Genomic DNA, 21,646 nt, shown 5'->3' on the forward strand with positions numbered 1-21,646 from the left:
AATAAATTAAAAAAAATAAATTTTTAAAAAATATTTTTAAAATATAAAAATAAACCATTTTTAATTGGTCAATAAAATACAAATGAAACTTCAACTATGCTAAGGAATAGAAGAGATGGTATCGTTTTCTAGAACTGAAGAAGCTTCGTGGTCAGAGAGGGAAGACGTGTCGATCATTAACGAACGGTTGGCATTCTTGACTGGTAGCAGAAGCTACTTCTGATTTGATTTCTTCGTTGCAAGCTCAAAACATTGCGGCTATGTTTTATTTTTTGTTTTTAAGGTCCAAAATCTTGGGATGGCCTTTCGAGAATACTTAGATTAAATTAACCTGTAAGAATTAGCAATTAGAAGACGAATATGTTTTTTAAAAAATAAAAAAATTAATAACATTTTAAATTTTAATTAATTCTATTATATAATAAAAAAATAAAGTAACATCAACAAATCTAAAATATATATTTTCTAATCAAAACTTCACTAATATGTGAAATTCATGACTTGAACATTAAATATGTTAATATTATATATTTATAGTGCATCAGAGATTTTGAGATTCAAATAATTTAAAGAAAAAAATTAACAAAACTAAGAAAATTAAAAAATAAATGTGAGTCAAAATATTTAATATCACAAAATAAATTGTTTAATTGGTTGTGTTTAATGAATTTGTTTATTAAAATTAATTTGTAACATTAATCAGCACACATGTTACATTTATTGAAGGAAAGAAAAAAATAATAATAATATGTAAGGTTATACATATTAAAAATATTATAAAAAAATAAAATAAATTCAATCTATATAAAATACAATCATTTTTAAAATGCTAAATGAGCAAAAACATAACATATGAAATTAGTATTAATTAAAATATAAACTTAACACATAAAATTAGTATTAGATAAAATATTAACTAAAAAATAATGTAAAAAAGGCATATAAAAAGAGGTATCAACTAGAAAAATTAAAAAAAAAAAGAATGAGGTCATTCGCTAATGGATTTTATAAGCCAAGACAAGTGTCTGATCCATCAAGAAATAGCTCGGGCAAGGGCATGCAAGATTAGACCCAAATACACAAGTCTTTTGTTTATTTATAAATTTATTGAGCAAATTACATGTTATTTGTCCTAAATTATTTTGAAAAATACATAAATGACGTATTGTTTGAATCTCTAGATCTGGCTATTGTAGTGGTCTGAAAATAAGGTTCATGTTTTTTTCACCTAAAAGATCATTTTGAAGCTATTTTATACACAAAACACACAGAAAACATTAAAAAAAAAAAACTTGTTAAATCAATCTATAACCTTAAAATATATATAAAAAACACCTTAAAATCTGAAATAAAAAATCTTTTTAAGCTAGTATCTATCTTTTTAGACACTTTCAAAGTAAAAAAAATCACATAGCTCATCCTTTCATTATATAGAAAAATTCGATACAAAAATCAACCGTTTTAGTAGTCAGAATCATCACCAATAACAACTTTTCTTTTCCATATGAGAATAATGAGTTATTCTCTCAAAAAAAAAATCACCAATAACAACTTTTCTTTTCCATACGAGAATAATGAGTTATTCTCTCCAAAAAAAACTAAAAAATAAAAAAAATAAAATTTTATATAAAGATTGAATTTTTAGAAATTAAATGGATAGATTACTTTAAAAAAAAAAACCAAGAGATGAAAATGAACTTTCAAAATAAATTTCATAGTCACTATTTATTTCACTTATTTTCACTTTAGTTTTTTATTTTTCAATTTAACCTTCCGTCAATTTAATTTTTTTAAATAGTATTTTAATTCATAATAATACGTGAGCTGGTTAACAGTAATCATGCTATAGTAAAAGAAGAGGAAGAAGCTCTTTTAGTGCATGTTAGTTACATTTTCTTTTCTTTTTTCTAATTTTATTTATATAAAAAAATAATTCTCCTAATTTTTATTTTGACACATCCACTCATGAAGTTAATTAAAAAAAATATCATTTGAACATAAATAGTAAAAGGAAAAAAGAGAAAGCTTTAGGGGCTACTTGTTTGTTAAACAGTATTTTTTTAAGTGGTTTTGATAAAAGTGAATTTTTGTATAAATAAATTGTTTTTTTTATGGTTAATAATATCATAAAGAGCTTGGAAATACTTTTTAGTGTATAGCTATGCTATGAAAATTAAAATTTTAATTGTTTTCTAGTATATTAAAATGACAAAGGCCAGAATTAACTGGTGGAAGAGTTTAAAAGTGTATAAAATTAAAAAATATTTTAATTTTATAAATTATTTTAAATAAAATAAATATTATTAAAAAAAATATAGACCAAATGTGATAGATTTAAATTTTTAAGGATGATGAAATTGAAAAAATATATTTCAAATTAAAAAATTATTCCAGATAAAATAAATAACAAAGACCAAATATGATAGATAAAAGAATTTTAATTTAAAAAATATAAGATAAAAATAAATATAAAAAACTGAAAATAAAATTGATATAAAAATCAAATTAAATCAAAATTTAAAAAATAAAATAAAAATAAATTTTAAAATAAAATATATGATAATTAAAAGATTGATGACTAAATTTGATGTAAACAACAAATAACATAATATTGTTTTATTATTTTTTGTAACTTCTGAAAAATATGTTCCATTCAAAATAAAAATAAAAGTAAAATACTTTTTCAAAAGTTAAGCCAAATTTATTTTTATTGAAAAATGGTTTTTTTATTAATCAAAATTTTAATAACAAATAAATATGGAAAATTTTAAAAAATATTTTATAAAAAAACATTGTTTTATTAAATAAGCTGATTTTAATAACAAATAAATATAGAAAATTTTAAAAATTATTTTCTAAAAAACATTTTTTTTATTAAATAAGCTGGTCCTTAGTAATTTTAATCTCAATTCTAGATGCTAATTTTAAATATACTTGCATGATACCAAGTGATGTACAATTACATTTAATTAAAATTAGGAGATGTTAAAAAAATATATATATTAGGTGTTGAGTTCTGCTATTTAAAAATAAAAATAAAAAGAAAAATGAAATAAAACTTGATAACATGGCCTTAACTTGATTATTAATCTTCTTTCGGTATAGTAGCAAAAAATTTAAAGCCCCACGTAACAGTCTCTCTCCATCGCCAGTCTCTGAATGTTATGTAAATTTCTAAATGGGCCTTTTCCCTTTCTTTAGAATAAAATCTCAGATGGGCCTCTTGATGAACACCAATATTCTTTAATTCAATTTGGGCCTCACAGTCCACCAATTCCCTTTCCTGTATGTCTGATATGTTATGTTATATTATATTATATTAAAAAAATCTAAATGTTAGGTTAGGTTTATAAATATATCAATATAATATAAAATATATATTTCAGGTTAGGTTTAATTGAGTTTTGAATCTGGTTTGAAAATATTCATATTTTATTTATTATCTCTTGAATAAAATAATTATTCAAATAATACATATCTATTTAGACTGATTCACATCAGTACACATCAAGTTTGAATTATATAACCAGGTGGGACATGAAGTCTGATATTTCTACTACTGATAAGAAATAGGCCCAAACCTGTTTTAAAGAAGGAAAAAAGGCCTTGGGCTTAAGCTTGATAACCTTGACAGCAAGGTTTATAAGATAGTTTCCGATTGGGCCTATTTTATTTTAGCTAGAATCAGATGGGCCTTCCTAAGTACAATTGAGGATTCCAGATGGACTGTCAAGGCCTGTTTCGTACTTGTGCATACTTTCACATCTTTATCCCCCACCTCGTTTTTTTTGGTATTTTACACCTGTTTCGTACTTGTGCATACTTTCACAGCTTTATCCCCCACCTCGTTTTTTTTTGGTATTTTAAAAAAAAAATTAAAAAAATTTAAAAAATATTTTATTTTTTATTAATTTTAAATTAATATATTTTTAATATTTTTAAATTATTTTAATGTAATGATATCAAAAATAATTTTTAAAAAATAAAAAAATATCATCAACATATATTTTAACAGAAAAAGCTATTTAAAAACCAACTATAATCACATTTCCAAACATTTACCATTTTTTTCAAAGTCAAGGCATGCCTTCGTGGAAAAGATTAAAAAAAAAAGAAAAAGAAAAAGTTGAAAATATCGCCCGAAAAAAAGATAGAAGGTTGAAAGGACAGTTTGTAACCAAAGAAACTGATCTGCATAAAGTCGTAAACTACAGTATGTTCTTTTACAAAGTTGTTGCTTCTACAGAGGAAACATCTAGCAATATTTATAGCACGTGGCCTCCTAGGGTAAATAAAAAAAAAAAAAGCAACGGAATGGTGTCGTTGTGTTTAAAAAAATATTAACGATTATTTTTAAAAATATTTTTTATTTAAAAATACATGAAATTCATATTTTTTATTTATTTTTAAAAATTATTTTTAATATTAACATATTAAAATAATTTAAAAATAAAAAATTAATTTAAAACAAAAATAAATTTAAAAAATTATAAAATGATGAGATTTAAACCACGCAACGCTACAAGGTTATTTACGCTGTCTGTCAAACACCTATGGGCCAGTCACGTCCATGTTAAAATGAGTCGCGTACAGGGAAGCAAAGTTCTCTTTTACTTTCTTTTTTTATCAACAAAAAGTCTTTTAATTTAGTCTGATTTTGTATAGTTATTTTTTATTGTTTTTAAAAATATTTTTTTATATAAAAATAATATTTTAATAATTATTTTTAATATTAATATATCAAAATAATTTAAAAACATTGAAAAAAATCAAATTAAATAAAAAAATTAATTTTTTTGAAATACAAAAATTTTCTAAGGGAAAATTTTGTTCGGCAAGACTGCTTTTACAAGTTTGGAAAGATTAGAAAGAATATTACAAGATCCTTGATAATCTCCTGGAAAATCAAAAGGAGAGAAAAAAGAGCTTTTTTTTTAATTCTAGTCTTGAATTTGGCATGCATCTTTCGGTAAAATTATTAATATAATGGCCGGTGAGCATGCAGCTCATAATTGGCAGTAGAGTCTCTTTCCTTCCAGATGTTTCGTCCTCGAACCTCTTCTTTATAATTAAAAATAATAATAATTGAAATTAATATAATGGATATCACTGTATATAGTCAAAAGGAATGAGAATTCCCTGATTAAAAAGCATATTTAAGCCAAAGAATATGGTGGGGGCATCGAAAAAGTCATGCTACAAATTTCTTTTTCTCAAAGTTAAACAACAGTTCTGGTGTAGAAATTTGGCTTCTTGATCTGGGGGGGGTTAACATTAGCTCTACTGCATGCCTTGATTGCATTCCTACGTGTTTTCAAATCATTGGGTGGGACTGTTGATGTCAGCTAGCAGAGCTAGGGTTCATCTCCATTCTCTTTTACCCCTCAAACCAGCATGTCGTCTCCCTCACTCTCAATCAATGATGATGCTTAATTGCCTTAGTTTAACGTCATTAGCACCCAACATCAATACTAATTAAAGCCTCCCTCCCTCTGCTCTCTTTTCACTAATTTAATCATTCTTAGAGCCAGCAAAGCCTCGGATCGCTCCATGCCAGACATCATTGATCACTAATTAATTAAGTTAATCAAATAGATCCCATTTAGAAGCATATAATCTTCCCTCTTGGCCACGCCTAGATATATACCAGATGCCTTTTCTTCAACTCATGTGAGCCATGGAATAGCATGGCCGGCGCCTACATGCCAGCGCCATCTCCTGGCTGACGCTAATGCTCGTAAGATTCCTTTTATTTTCCTATCATGCAACCAAATCCAAAGAGGAAAAGGCACGAGAGAAGATTTCATCATCCATGTTCCCTCTTTTTGCATGGCGGGTTTAATCATAATACCAGCTGCTATAATTGCCTCGGCTCATCACCGACTTTCTTTCCTTCTTCCCTGTGCTTGTCCAGACATAAGCTAGCATCCATATAAGACAGCAGCAATTTTCATGTCATTACTCAATATTTTAGTGATTAAGTATGGTAAATGTCCACTCTAAGGTAGAAATCATACTATCCAGATGATTATTCTGCTTTGCACTCGAAGCCCTGCCCCAGTTTTCTGTTTGTAGGAGGAGATCATAATAGGTATTAAATTCAATCCAAACCTGTATTTGTAGCTTCCTTAGAAGTACATCATTAAATATACAACGGTTCAGTGGTCTCACCAAGCTGGTTTGCATACTTTAAAAGGAAAAATTAAATGTTGCTTTCTTGGCTTCAAAAAATATATGGACATAAAATAGTGCAAGTTAAACGTCAGGGGAGAACGATTGAAGAAAAGGCAAGGACAATTCTTGGAGCCCAAAGGAACGTGCCGTGGAAGTTTTTATATATATATATATATATTAAATTATTAAAAAAATTTAAAAAGGTATTAATATAATATTTTTCAGGTTAAAACACTTTTGAAATCTATCCGAATGGAAATGAAAATATAATACAAAGCAGGCATTAAATATGTGTTTTTTCGTGCCGTCGATCACATGTTTAACTCACAAACAAGCAAATTTTAAATCTAAATGAATTTTACATGAGAGAATGGTGTGTCTGATTGCTGGCTAGTTCGCACGATGCATAGCAACCGCTAGGGCAATTTTTCTTATATAATAACAAGTTCAAGAGATAAATCTTTTCAATAGAAAAAGGGCTTTAAATAACCATAATAAAATACAAGTTTTAGCACTAAGACTTTAAGCATGTACCGCCCATAATTGGTCAATAAGATCTTATTTCCAGATGAAACTAGTGTTTTTTTAGTCAGTGTTACGTACGGTTCAAATTATTTTTTTTCCTAAAAAATAAAAATTTAATTTATACTAACTGAAATAATTTTTAAATGCTTCAATGATAAATCATTGCATGATATATACTCTAAAAAGTATATTAAAATAACAACAAACTGAATTAACTTAAACTAACTATTGTTAATTACTACGCAAAACTTGTAATATGGGTATGAGATAGTTATAAAACTATAGAACTAATAACGAGACAAAATAAAAGGTCCAACTATAAATAACCAAATATTAAAAGCTAAAAGTGAAAAAAATCTATTTTAAACATTGAACAAGAAAAAACTGATTTGAGTAAACCTCTATCACTGACCGGTGCAATGCCTTATGATGGGATAACTTTTTCAACCAAAAAAATAGTTAATGCAATGCTAGGATTTCCAAATAAGTAAAAGAAATCCAATACTCTGGTCATTGAGTCAATTGAATTTAATAAGTATGGTTAATATATATATAAAAAAAACAATAACAACAACAACCTCAATTGAATAACAAGAAAAACTAAATAAACCCGAGTAAATCCTCTAAACCATGGTTAATCTTTCAAAATTCCAACCCTTGAAATCTCAAATTTGGGCTTCAATAAGAAACCAAATTCTCAACCAATTTAATTTTAAAGAATAGAATTAGAAAAAATAGCAATAAAAGAAATGAGAAGCAAATATGAAAAAAAAAGATTAAATCACAAGAAATAAATAAAATTCATAAACCATACCAATTAAAAAAACAAAAAGAATAGAGATCAAATTTGAGAGATGAGAAATTGGAGGATAAAATTGAATTTTCCCTTCCAATTTGAAGTGGTTTTCTCAAATAAAACAATTATAATTCGAAGAATATAGAATAAATTTTAAAGAAAAAGAAATTAAAAGGTTGTTGTCATCTTATTCATGGGTAGCACGCAAACCGAGCTAGAGGAGAGAGAAATGAGTGGGGAAGAAAATTGAATAGAAGCTAGACCAAATAGAATCACTATATATGCGCTGCTGATGTAGTAAGAGAATGTGAGACAATCAAATGACATGATAAAATATCTTTTTTAACCACCAGAGTCAACCATACACGTCTCTTAAAAATAATGGAGTGGCATGCATGCATCAACAACCTATTGTTTTATATTTTTATCTTTATTTATTAAAAAAAATAAAATCACCCTCGAGACCAAATAATTATTGCTATGAAATGATGATTTAGCCATTCAAGAAAGTTTTGAGAATTTTGATTTTAATGGTAATGAAGTCATTACAACGTTCTTAAAAAAGTGAAAAACAAAGACTTCCCCTAACCATAGTTAAGTGATATTTTGCTTTTAAATGTATTAATATAAATCCACTGTGCAAAAAATCTAAGACACGGTTTGAAGTGCCTCTCAACAGTTTAAAAATGACAAATAAAACATATAAAAATATAAATATACTCTTGCATGCCATTTCGATGAGTTTTTTAAGGGTAAAAAACATAAATTCATTATTGTAATCCACGGTAGTTTACGTGTCGGTTGCAATTTATCCATGGAGTTTAGATTCTATTAATGCCCAAAAGTTTGGATTAAGCTATCTATATTGACTTTAAATTTTAGACTAATTATGTTTAAAAATTAATTTAAAATAGAGCAATTGAGCACCTATAAAAATGACCCATTTGATCAATGCATGGGTAATACAGTAAGACCCGCTGATAGGTTCTAGTGGATAAGAAAAAATAAATTTCTTCTTTTCTTTCCTTTTAAATTTTAAATTTGACATCATCTTTTTGTTGTAATATTGATAACCCTATTCATTAAAAACTCTGTTAAATGTTGAGATACATATAAAGATTTGATTTTAGTTACTTCTCTAAGTTCCAATTTATTTATATATTTATAAAAAGGGGGGAAAAGCATAAATTAAAAAATAAAAGTGGTTTGCCATTAGAATTTCTATAAAAGTTCATTCATATAAGCGTTTTTAAATAGTATTTAAGTTAAGATATTTCAAAAAGTTAAGTATAAGCAAAACTTTAAATAATAATAGTAGTAATAATTCATAAAAAAAGTTTCAGGAACTAGATATCTAATCTTTTTATTACATATATTTATTGACTCCATCACAAATATATATATATATATATATAATGAAATTGTTAAATAATATATGTAATATTATTTTATTTATTAAGAATAGAATAATATTTTCACTTTAACCTATATATAATCTCTTTGTATTTAGGTTAATTCAAGCACTTTAGAATAAAGAGATTAATGAGAATTCCAACCTCCTTCTCCTTTATGTTTGTATTTTTTTTATATGTTAATGACATGATTATTATTGATGATGGTATTGATGGTATGTTAGTTTAATGACATGATTATTATTGATGATGGTATGTCAGTTTTGAAGGCAGAGTTGGCTAAATAGTTTGAAATGAAGGATTTGAGTTATCTTCAATATTTTCTTGGTATTGAGATAGCTTAACTATAAGTTATTTTTTTTTCAGTCAAAATATGTTACAAATATTTTTTAGTGGGCTAGACTTACTGATAACAAGACTATAGATACTCTTATTGACGTAACGTAAGGTATTCTTTTTTCAATAATTTGCTTTTGATAGATCTTACTTTATATTATATTATTATTGTTACTTGATATATCTCACCATTATTTGTCCAAATATAACATATATTGTTTATGTTGTTAGTCAGTTTGTTTCTTCTCATACTACTATTCACTGAACATTTGTTCTTTGTATTTTGCAATATCTTTGAGGTACAGTCTTTTAGAGTCTTTTACTTTCATTCATCTCTTTCTTGGAGCTGCATGCATACTTTGATGTTAACCACGGTAGTGATCCCACATATCACATGTTTATTGTCATTTTCTATATCTTTCTATGTGAATCTTTTATTTCTTGAAAGAGTAAGAAGCAATTTATTGTTTCTCAACCCTTAACTAAAGCAGAATATCATGCTATGACATCTATTACCAAGGAGATTGTTTAGTTATGTTGGTTACTTGTTGATATGAGAGTTTCTCTTTCTCATCCTACTCCTATGTATTGTGATAATCAGAGTTCTATTCAGATTGGTCACAACTTGTTTTTTCATAAGCAAACTATACATATTGAGATCGATTGTCATCTTACACGTCATCATCTCAAGCATGACACCATTATTTTGCTTTTTTTGTTTCTTCTTCCTTGTAGATTGCAAATGTCTTTACCAAGTTGCATTCCATCTCTTGCTTTTGTTTTGTAGTTGGTGGACTTTTATATTAGAGAAAAAGTCATAAGAATTTGGTAGCATCATCTAAAAAACTGATGTAATACTGTGCACCAGAAATGAATAATGTAGAAACTGGCCCTCAAACATCTAAATATATTAATTATAAGTGTTATGAAACTTTAACATGCATATTTGTAAAGGGCATAGCATGGCTCTTGACTAGTTGACAATAAGAACAAATGGAGTTATTTTTATTTTGAATAGATAAAGAAGTAACCTTATTGGTAACTGGAAATGAAGCATGTCCGAGATGATGATGTCATATTTTGGAAGACACGGGATTACTAGAGAAAGCTTGTGGTTCAAGATGAGACAATAAAGCTGAAAAGTTATAGAGACCATTACCGAGTGAGCCACGATGTAGGATATTTCCCTGAGTAATAGTTCACAATGAAGAAAGAGGCATAAAACTTAAAGAAAACATTATTGTCTATACAAAAATACTGAATAGATAACAATTTTTTTTTTAATATCAGGACTAAGAAAAATTTGATGGAATAAATGATTTAGAAGAAGAAGATCTACTAGAAGTGTCACTTTGCACAATTTTCAGACCTGCACCTTTAGTCACTTGAATATCATATTGTTTATTATAGCCTTCATGAGGAACACGAATACTTCATGTTATTTGTGAGATGATAGGTGGCTCCTGTGCCAGGATGCCATTCTTTATTAGTTTGCAGATAGTGGGCAACAAGCAATGCTTGTGGTTGGTTCTTTGAATGATCAAAGCGGTGATAACATTTACTAGCGTTATGTCCTAGTTTGAAGCATACCTGACAGATAAGAGAGTTTGATTGGATGGAATCATGAAAGTGAGAACGTCTCCAACTACGATAGCTACCGCGATTACGATTGGAGTATTGAAAAATTCCAGGTTGGTGGGTGTACTGTTGGGGTCATGTTATGACTAGCTTTACAGAAGCAATAATTTTAAGGGGTTGATTATTATGATTTATCTGTGATTCACAAATGAGAAGCATGGAGTAGAGTTCCTCCAAACTAACAGGATCGAGTCTTGAAGTAATTATGGAGGTCAAGGAATCATATTCCTAGCCAAGTCCTGCGAGAACAAAGGTGATTATATCATCATTTGTGAGAGGTTGTTCAGCAAAGGCAAGCTCGTTAGACATTCTTTTGATGGAGAAGGACTACGCATTTGCTGTTAGTGCGGCTTTTCTAGCATTAGCTAATTGGATTTGAATTTGGATCGCTTTAGCATGGGAAAGAGAGGAGAAGTTGCGCGAAAGTGTAAGCCATACCTCATGAAATGTGGTGTAGGACATCTTATGTGAGTAAGGAGTTGATGGTGGCTAGAATTAAAGAATCATGACGAAGCCATTAATTATATTGAGGATTTGGAATTTTTTGAAGGACACTTGTGTTGGAGTAAGAGAAATCTATTTCTTTGGGTGGAATGAAGATTGTTCCATTAAGGTAACCATAAAGTTCGTGACCTCAAAAGTATGGTAAACCTTGAGCCTTTCCACATAGGATAGTTGGAAGAGTGCAATTTGATATTTATAGTAAATGCAAGATTAGAGAGGGTTAGGATAATAATAGGAGCAATGGAGTTTGAGGAGGATGAGAAGGCCATTTAGAATTAAAGAGGAGAAGACTATGTCTTTTTAGTGGCTCTAATACCATGTAAGACTTTTAATTTGTAAAGAAGAATGCAAAAATATTATGATGTTTCGTTATTGATATATACATTTATAGAGGATTTAAATAGAAAATAATTCTAACTATTGTCCTATATATTTGCATTGATTTCATGAGTTCAAAATTTAAACAAATAGAATCTTGTTGATTTTAAAATTTTAAATATTGGTTAGCTATATTCTTGATGAAGCATGGTCATCTATGAGATTCTCTTTTACATAATTTTTTATAATGACTGTAGTTATTATATCGTGAGTTTAGGAAAATATGTTAGATAATATATTTGATATTGTTTTATTTATTAACAAAAAAATAATATTTTCAGTTTAACGTATATATATATATATATAATTTCTTTATATTTAGATTAATTTAAGCATTTAAAATAAATAAATTAATTAATAAGAATTCTAATTTTTTTAATTTATATTTTTTATATTAATCTGAATTAATTTAATAAAAATATCACGAGGTTTGAATTTTAGTAAGATATAGCGCCTCACAATCATCAACCACAATATTTCTCTATTCAAGATTTTAAATTCAACTCTTCTCTGGTCGCAAACAGTTCCATGAGAACTTCGGACATGGACACAGTTGATGAATTAACCTTGGTGTCCTTGGGAAAATTCCTTGCCAAAAACCTATGCACCCCAGGATTTATTGTTAATAATAATTACAAAAAGAAAAAAGAAAAAAAACATCGAACAACCTTCCCAAATTTAATTCAAGAACTGACTGGGGCCTTGGTATTTAGAGTTATAACATGTGTACTTTTTTCTCTCTCCACTTATTCAAAAATTCTACCACTAAAATATTTTAAATTTTTATTTATTCAATAAAAATTAATTTTATATTTTTTTAATTAAAAAAATTTATTAATAAAAAATGTTTTTAGTTAAAAAAATTAGCTTCATTTCCAGAAAAAAATATTTTTTTATTTTGAATTGAAAACACTTTTTAAAAATTATAAAAAATTTAGAATTATCATATTATTTACTAATTATATCAAATTTGGTTCTCAAACTTTTGATTACTATATATATTTTATTTTAAATTTTTTCTTTCAATTTTATCTCTTAGAATTTTATTTTTATATTAATTTTAATTTTAATTTTTATAATTTTTATTTTATATTTTCTTATTATTTTTTAAATTAAAATCCTTTATCTATCAAATTTGATTCTCATTCTTTTGATTATTATTTATTTTATTTGAAATAATTTATAAAATTATAATTATTATTATTTTTTAAAAAATTATTTATTAGATTTGATCTCTATTATTTTAATTTATTTTGATTATTATTTTTTTTATTTTAGTTAATTTATAAAATTATATTCTTTCACAATTTTATTTGCATTCAACTCCTTAATTTATAAGGTTTGTTTCTTATTATTTTAATAAACTTGAAAAAAGTAAAGAAAATAAAAAATTATTTTTCAACTTATTTTTTATGATATAAACAAGTATTAAAAAGAATTTTTTTATTTATTTTTATTTTATTATTAAATATTAAAAATAATTTATTTTTAAAAAATTTACTTTCTGAAACAAAATCTTTTTCCAGCAAATAAATGAAATGAGACAAGCAAATCTCACATCACTAGTGCTAATCTCTAAGTTAGCAGACAGATGCTTAGAAGAACTAGCGACGATGTTGACTAATTTTCTCCAGCATTCAATCTTGGAGGCCACTTTAATTTACACATGTCATCAAGCAATAAGACGACTTTGATTGACGTGCTTTGGTGCTTGCTTTGCGATTTATCGATTCCTCGATGCTCTCTTTTTTATTTTTGGGATAGGATTTACTTCCTCAATGCTTGCAGAAGAAGGCCATTAGCAAAAGAAAATCAAAGAAAGTTGCTCTGCTGCTTACGGAACCATGATTGGGACAACGGATTGCGACTGAGGCATGACTCCATTTGTCCCCTTGCAATGCTTTTGTATTTAGTGTGATCGAAACCTATAAAAATAAATCCCTTACAGCCTCCCCAAGTTGGAGCCCATTCGTCCTGTTCCCTGTTGGCTTTTTACTGAGACCAACCAAAAATAAAACCACTCGAGTGGAGAGAACCATGAATAGTTCTGCCTTTTCCATATCTATGGCTACTGATAGTATTGTTTCCCGCACGTGGGATCTGTTCCACGACTACATGAACGCCTCCCACGTTAATATTTGTGTTTAAAAGTGTAATGGTAATTATTTTTAAAATATTTTTTATTTTAATTTGTTTTAAAAGTATTTTCTATACGCAATTTCAAACACTGCAGTCTGTGTCTTCAACCATGTTCCAATCGTTCAGTCAAGTTTAATTTGCTTTCCATTGCTCCTTCATATTGAGTGAACCATGTTTATTGATTTGCTTCAGTCAAGAAGTTTATTTTCGTGAATTGGGTTCATTCCTAGCAATTGCATTCTTACTTCAGATAAATGAGATTTTAGGGGTTAATCTGCTTGGAAGCAGTAATTTGATTACTCTTAACGTGTGAAAAAATCATCCGAAAACATTACTTTGATGTAATAATAATAATTATTATTTTTTAAAGTATTTTTAAAATTTATTTCAATTTGTTTACGAGCATTTTTAAGATCCAAAAACAAATATTCTCCTGGTGTTCTTGATATTAACGGCAACTCTGAGTTTTACACTGAAAAAGATGCTGGGGGGCCGCTGTCAAATCCTCTGGGTTCTTGTCATTCAATAAATCTGCAAACGTGAGGTGCTAAATAATGCAAGATTGGATCGGATGCTTGATTCTCATTGAAGGTCCTATTCTCTCACTTCATGCGAGACAAAATTGGCGAGATGCATAGCAACATGGTCTTTGCCCAGTAGTTTCTAAATAAGTAATCACACGAGTGGTGGCTCTCTGAAACATCTCCAAGTGGATCAAAAAATCATTTTATAGCTCAGAAATTCACAAGCCACCGCATATATATAATCAGCAGCCACTACTTCAGAGCTTCCTGGACAATTAGTCAAAATGCACAGCTCAAGCTTCAAATAAAGGGAAAAAAATGAACAATATACACTCGAAGGAAGGAGGGAGACTGCTGCTTTGTTTTTATACACTTCATAAACAAGTATTGTGTTTGCACTCAATTATTTCAGTTTGTCAAACGTAAGAAAGCCCGCTTTACAGATATTTTTTCATTAAAAAATTTGATGCGAGAAACAAAGCTGATTTCACTGTGAAGGCCATCCACACAGCTTGGAACAGTAAGAAGAACTCGTTAAAAATAATACCATTACATTTACTATAATAGCGAAATTCTACTACATCAAACTGTAAAACTCGCAAGCCCTTTTACAGACCAAGAACCAAACTAGCCACAACCCTTTTGTTCTTTCTTACATATCCATCTACTCCCCACCCCTTTACTTCTACATATGTTGCCTTATTTCAAACTACTTAAATTATAATCAGCTCTTGAGTGATAATTTCTTAAGCTTGATTATTCCTAACAGATCTCTCTATCTCTCTTCTGCTCGAGAACAGATCAGTAATGAAACATCTCTGCAGACGCCATTATAGGCTGATTCAGGTAGGCCATGTTCCATGGGTTCAAGAAGCTGTCAGCTGCTGGTTCATTGAAGGTGCTCGAGTCTCCAAAAACACCATTGTTTGAATTCAAGGAACCGATTATCTCATTCAAAGACTCCAATCTATTGCTGAGCTCGCTTATTTGAACTCTTAGGATTGAGTTATCAGCCTCAACACTCAAGTAACGCTGAGTTGTGATATTGATGCCTGTAATAATCTGGTGATTCTCCTTGCTCAATTGAGACACTTGAGCCATTAGATCATCCAAATGCTTCTGTTTTCTCATTCTAGACCTCCTCGCCGATTCGCGATTTGATATCATTCTCTTTCTCTTCCTCTGATCCATCAATGCCTGCAAATCCTCCTCCGAACCTGAGTTTTGAATCAAAGATGATCCTGAAGATGTTCCACTAGAGGAAGCCATGAGAGACCCACAAAACAGGTTTGCAACTTGTAAACAACAACGGCAACAAACAGAGAGTTATGGCAAGACCCAAATAGCAACAAACTCAAAAGTAATGCAGATAATAGTAGTAGTAATATTACTAGCTTTATATTTATGTATATTATATTAGATCAGGTTTTGAGCAAAAATCATGAAACGTAATACAACCAGTAAAGGAAAACAACTGAGAATGATTGAACTAAATGGGTCCTGCGCCTGAAGGTAGAATTTATCATGCACCCAGTAATGAAGATTTCACTGAGAATTGGAGACATGAATCTCAAACATCAAGAACAAAATATTTATCATCAAGACTTGAATTTAAAAAACCCCACTAGAAACCCAAAAAAAAGGATTGTGACTTGATGCTTGAAACAGCCTCAAAACGCCAGCCCAGCACAGAAGAATTGTACCAAGATGGAGAATATTAATGGGTTTTGGATTCAAGAAACTGAGATCCAAGATCAAGACTGGAGAATAGAAATGGCAGAATATAGCTACAGTTCAATGACAAAACAAGGTGCTTTGAGAGCCAGGAACATGTAAGCAAAATATTCAGAAGGAAAGGTGCCAGAAAGATGCTAGAAGGGAGAAAGGAAGGAGGAAGGGGGCTTCAAGCGAAAGAGAGGATGGCATTTATAGAGCCAAAGAGACTAGCAGGTTGATGGGAAAAATAATTTTAAAAAAATAAAAATGAAGAGAAATTAAAGAATTTGGTGGGATCTCATCAGAGAAAAAAAAGTTGCTGGAAAAAAGTTGATGGGACATGTGAGGTAAGGGAGGAGAGATAGGAGGGGACCTCCAAAAGTGTCCAGATCCACAGCTGGGATCAATCAACTTTTTTTTTTTTAATTTATGTTAGGTGTTCGGGTCAACTTGCGTATAATATGACTAATTCCTATAGCTCACTGAATACTCTGTAAATCTAGTAGGTATGTAAGGCACCACGGGGATAACAAGCGTGCACGTCAGGACTCGAATCCAGGTACAGTAAAAGGAAATAAACCTTTTTCATCCTTAAACCAAGCACTGGAATGCGGATCAACCAACCGTTAATAATGGTAGTTTTGTTTAGCACTGAGGTTTGACTGTTTTTTTTAATTAATTATTTATAATATTTTTAAATTATTTTGATATATTTATATTAAAAAATAGAAATAAAAAATATTATTTTAATTCATTTCTAAATAAAAATAAATAAAAGATATATACACCACACTTAAAAAAACAATATGTGATTTATCTTGGATACACTGTCACATTTGTTGTATTTATTATTGAAAAGGTAACATTTTTCACACAATATAAAAAAAAGGGATTCAAAATTTAAAAAAAGAATTGAAATATTTATTGCTATATTTTAGCCACTCAAAATAGTACATCGTTAATGTTTATTTAAATACAATCAGCAATGCGCTTGATTTTTATGTGTGAAAAATACAAGAATATTGAAAATTCTTTCTTTGAAGAAATGTGAGTAGTTATTTCTATAATTTAGCCACTCGTAATAGGCTATTATTGTTGAGCTTTCCATGAATGACACTGTCTTTAAGATATTATTTAAAAATCCATCAAAAGAGATTTTAAGTTTATTAGGAAAAAAAACAGTAAAAAGAAATTATAATTTTTTTTATTAAAAAAACGTTATACCATTTTTACTCTGTATTTAATTACAATCAAATCTTTCTAGTGATAAATACACGAGCAAGGTAAGAACCACTGAATGTATTCCAAAGGGGAAAAAAAAGAGCAATAAATATGGATTTTCTACAAGGTTGATGAGAGTCTGTCTTTGCATCCAGAGATATATTAACATTTCCTGAAAAATAATTACTAGATAAATATAAGATATGTGAGTAAAATTCATTGCATCATTTATAAATTAAGGTAGAATTTATTAGCTTGGTTTAATTTGTTATATTTTATTTGTTTTAGATTTTATTGTCCTCGTAATTTTATTTCTAATAACGCAAGTCTATATCTGAATCCAATACTTCAAAATATATATAACAAGTTAACAACTAGCATTTTTAATAAGATTAGTTGTTAATATGAAATATTATACAAAAACATATAGCATTCCATGTATTTCGTATATATATCTTTTTGTTTATTCTCAGTAATGTGGTAGACTTAATTTAGATAAGAATTTTTCCATTACCATAATTGATGCAAATATTTTCAATAAGAAAAAAATTGATCTTGTAAATTATTTTATACAAAAATATAATCTCATTTTCCTTAAATCACAGCAAAATGTTAATCCTTGAACCAATCTTCTTCTTCAAATTGGGCAAAGCATGTGGTTGCAGATCTGAAATTGTATTTTAGGTTGTGTCTGTGTACATCTTATTTTTCTTTAAAAAATATTTTTTTATATTATTTTAATATATTAATATCTTAAAAAATAAAAAAAAAAAATTTATATATATTTTTAAATAAAAAATAATTTTAAAAATAACCATTATAAAAATCCATTTAAATCAACTTATAAACTCAATTTCAAGAGAAGTTTCCTCCCTTCTATGTGCATGATTTTTTTCCTTAGAACTTGTCATTTAAGAAACCTCTTTCAAAATACATTGGTCAAACGAACATAGCCTATCATTTCATTTTTAAAATATACTTATAATTATTTTTTAAAATATTTTTTATATTAAAATATATTAAAATAATATTTTTTATTTATTAAAATTATTTTTAAGGTCGGCGTGTCAAAATAATTTAAAATATAAAAAATATTATTTTTTAATAAAAAAATTTAATTTTTTTAAAATATAAATTCACCTGCATTTCTAAGCACTCTTTTAATACTAATATATTAAAATAATTTTAAAAAAATTATAATTTGAAGTTAAAAATATATTAAAATAATTTTAAAAAAAATATAATTTGAAGTTAAAAAAAAAAAAGAGTTAAAAAGCGTAATCCAGCTGATCAAACAAACACAGCCTAACAACCCACGGATTAATTTTAAGAAAAGTTATCTTCTATTTTCAAGCATCGAACATCCACTTGCACGTTTATAGCATTTTTTATTAGTTCCACGACCGAAGAGTGCAAGTTGAGTGCCCGAGCCATGCTCACCTTGCAAAGTAGACCCTTTTCCTTTTAATAATCTTATCTATCTCACATCGAGACTACCCAAGGCAAAATCAACAGATTGGTTTTTCAACCAAAAAAAAAAAAAACAGGATTGGTTGCCTCTAAACGACGTCGGGTTTCGGCACATAGAAATTGGAGTTTTTTATTTTTTTACTTACCACAGTAAAAAAGAAATTTGATAAAATAACAACATGTAAAAAATATTAAGAAAAGGACCACATATTAGAAAGTCACAGATCATGTATACAATCTCAATGGATACAAGATTCAATAAAAAAAAAATGAGATAAGAAAGAAAAGGAAAAAGAAAAAAAAGCTATACGACAAGATTTAACCAAAAAAAATGAAAAATTAAAAAAAAAACTTTGCATGCATACCAAAAACTTAAGTAATAACATCGTTGGAAAGATATTGACTAAATGAATTTCATCATACCAAAAAAGAACATTAATGTTAATTAAAATAGGCTATACAAATAATTTAAAGATAAATGAGCCTTGATATATTTTATGATATCCCATATCATATTTTGCGCTGCAATGTTATATATTTGGATAGTTCTTGTAGCTTATTTTATTCATTGTTTATGATTTTTTTTTACGTCATTAGATTTATCTTGTCAGAATCTTTTTTATAGTACAAGTAGTATCATCATCGAAATTTCAGTATGTCTTTAGGATCTTTTTTTTTTCTCTCTTAGCAAATTTAAAGAGAAGGAGAAAAAATGATCATGGAGGCATACCAAAATTTCATTAATAATATCACTAGTACTGTTTAAAAGATATTGATGGGATGAATTCAATGACACTAAAAAATATCATCAACAATAAATATAGTAGGTCATATAAGTTGTTCAGAGGTGTCGGAGCTAACTTGTTTTTAAACCACTTATACGATGCACTCCAACACCATTGAGTTTTGATATACCTATAATGTTTTTTTTTTTTTTATTGAACCGTTTGATATACCTATAATGTTTTTTTTTTTATTGAATATGTGTTTAATAATTTTATAATTTAAAACAGTTGTATATTATAATTAGGACTCACATGCTATAAATGTAATCTCCAATGCTCTAAAATATATTAATTTTTTAAATATTTTTTTGTATTATATTATTATATTATTTGTTTTTTTACTATGCTAGAAACAAAAACAAAAAACTCATAGAAATTGGCGCATAGAGCAGGAATCACGCATCCCCGAATGCTGTCTAATTTTTTTTTAAAAAAAGAACTAGATTTGAGCATTTTGGTAGTTTAACACGTACAAGGTCCACTGATGATTTCCTAGCACGACATTTGATTCACAAAGAGAAAAGCAAATCTAGGGATGTAGGGTGTTTACTACACCTTGGGTTCTGAGCCATTTAATTATTTAAAAAAATAGGAAATCCCCAGATTAGCCTTGAATCACTCTGTTATAGTAGGATTACCTTAACTTCTCGGATCATGGCTCAACCCGACTCGCCAAATGCATTCTTCAACTCATACGGGGAAGGATGAGTTTTTGCAATCCTTGATAAGACCGCCACTGTAAAATTGAGATGACAAACAGATCACCTGCGATATGTTTATAGTTAACAAGATCTGGCATGAAAAAGGATTGACTTCTTGAGTTATCAAATCAGGCATTAGGGTAGCCTCGATTAATTATTTTTTTTTATTAAAATTATGGCATTTCACTTCTTTTTTTTTTTTAAATTCTTCTCATGCCACTGACCAATTCATCAAAGCACTAAGTGCGATCAAGTAGATTAATATTTTTTTAGTCAAACAAAAATTCAATCCAAATCAAATTTCTAAATTATGAATCATACAAGATTTCTGACCAACTGATTCTATGTAGTATATATAGATAATAAGTGAGATATTTACTGAAACCAATAAAAAAATTAAAAAAATTAATTTAAAATAATAATAATTATTTTTTTTCAAAATCATAATGCTAATGCAAAAACAAATATTATGTTGTTCAATGCCTGCATCGCAACTTATTCCCAACCCAAATAATGTAATAATATTACTAGATAGTATTTGGTTATTGTTGTGAAATAAAAAAATATGGAAAATAAAAATAAAAATATATCTAGTTGAAGAAACATGAACATAAAATTAAATTTATCTTTATGAAAATTTTATTGTAAATTTTTGTAATTTTAAAGTATGAAGTACATATGAAATATATCTCTAGACAATATTCTTAATCTTTTATTCATAAAATATCATCATAAATAAATTTTTATTTAAAATTATTCAATTTAAACATGTAAACATAAAAACAGGTATCATTACAATGGAGGTTACATTGTTACATAGATAGTTGGATCTTTAAATATAATTTTTTTTTCGATTTTGAATGTTTTGAGATCTTATTATTTTTAAAAGCGATCGACTGGTTTCACCGATTATTATAAATTAATTATTCAACAGAATAAAAAATAATATGGTTTGATTATATCGCGTTTCAGAAGCATGAATTTACTAAATCTTATTATTTCACTGTTTAAACATGTAAACATAAAAACAGGTATTATTACAGTGGAGGTTACATTATTATATTTATCGTTGGATCTTTAAATATAAAAAATCTTTTTGATTTTGAATGTTTTGAGATCTTATTATTTTTAAAAGAAATTGACTAGTTTCACTGATCATTATAAATTAGTTATTCAGTTAAGTAAAAAATACCATGGTATTTAATTATATCGCGTTTCAGAAACATGAATTTACTGAATCTTATTATTTCACCGAATCTTTTTTATTCCATGTCATATTTTTTTCCTATGCTAATGGTCTAATTCATCCAAGTTTTTTAATAGCCAA

The 21,646-nt window shown here is 27.8% G+C and overlaps 2 protein-coding genes across 2 annotated transcripts; both read right to left on the bottom strand.

The window, feature by feature from the left end:
* Positions 1-14,953: 14,953 nt before the first annotated feature.
* Positions 14,954-15,995, bottom strand: LOC105134677 (ocs element-binding factor 1-like). The gene has a single exon (XM_011039176.1). It carries the CDS (start codon positions 15,693-15,695, stop codon positions 15,228-15,230), a length of 468 nt encoding a protein of 155 aa, XP_011037478.1. The 5' UTR covers positions 15,696-15,995; the 3' UTR covers positions 14,954-15,227.
* Positions 15,593-16,295, bottom strand: LOC105134676 (uncharacterized). Its single transcript, XM_011039175.1, has one exon. It carries the CDS (start codon positions 15,989-15,991, stop codon positions 15,866-15,868), a length of 126 nt encoding a protein of 41 aa, XP_011037477.1. The 5' UTR covers positions 15,992-16,295; the 3' UTR covers positions 15,593-15,865.
* Between the last annotated feature and the right edge of the window lie 5,351 nt (positions 16,296-21,646).

The sequence above is a fragment of the Populus euphratica genome, unplaced genomic scaffold, assembly GCF_000495115.2.
Source record: "Populus euphratica unplaced genomic scaffold, PopEup_1.0 scaffold91.1, whole genome shotgun sequence".
Lineage (NCBI taxonomy): Eukaryota > Viridiplantae > Streptophyta > Magnoliopsida > Malpighiales > Salicaceae > Populus > Populus euphratica.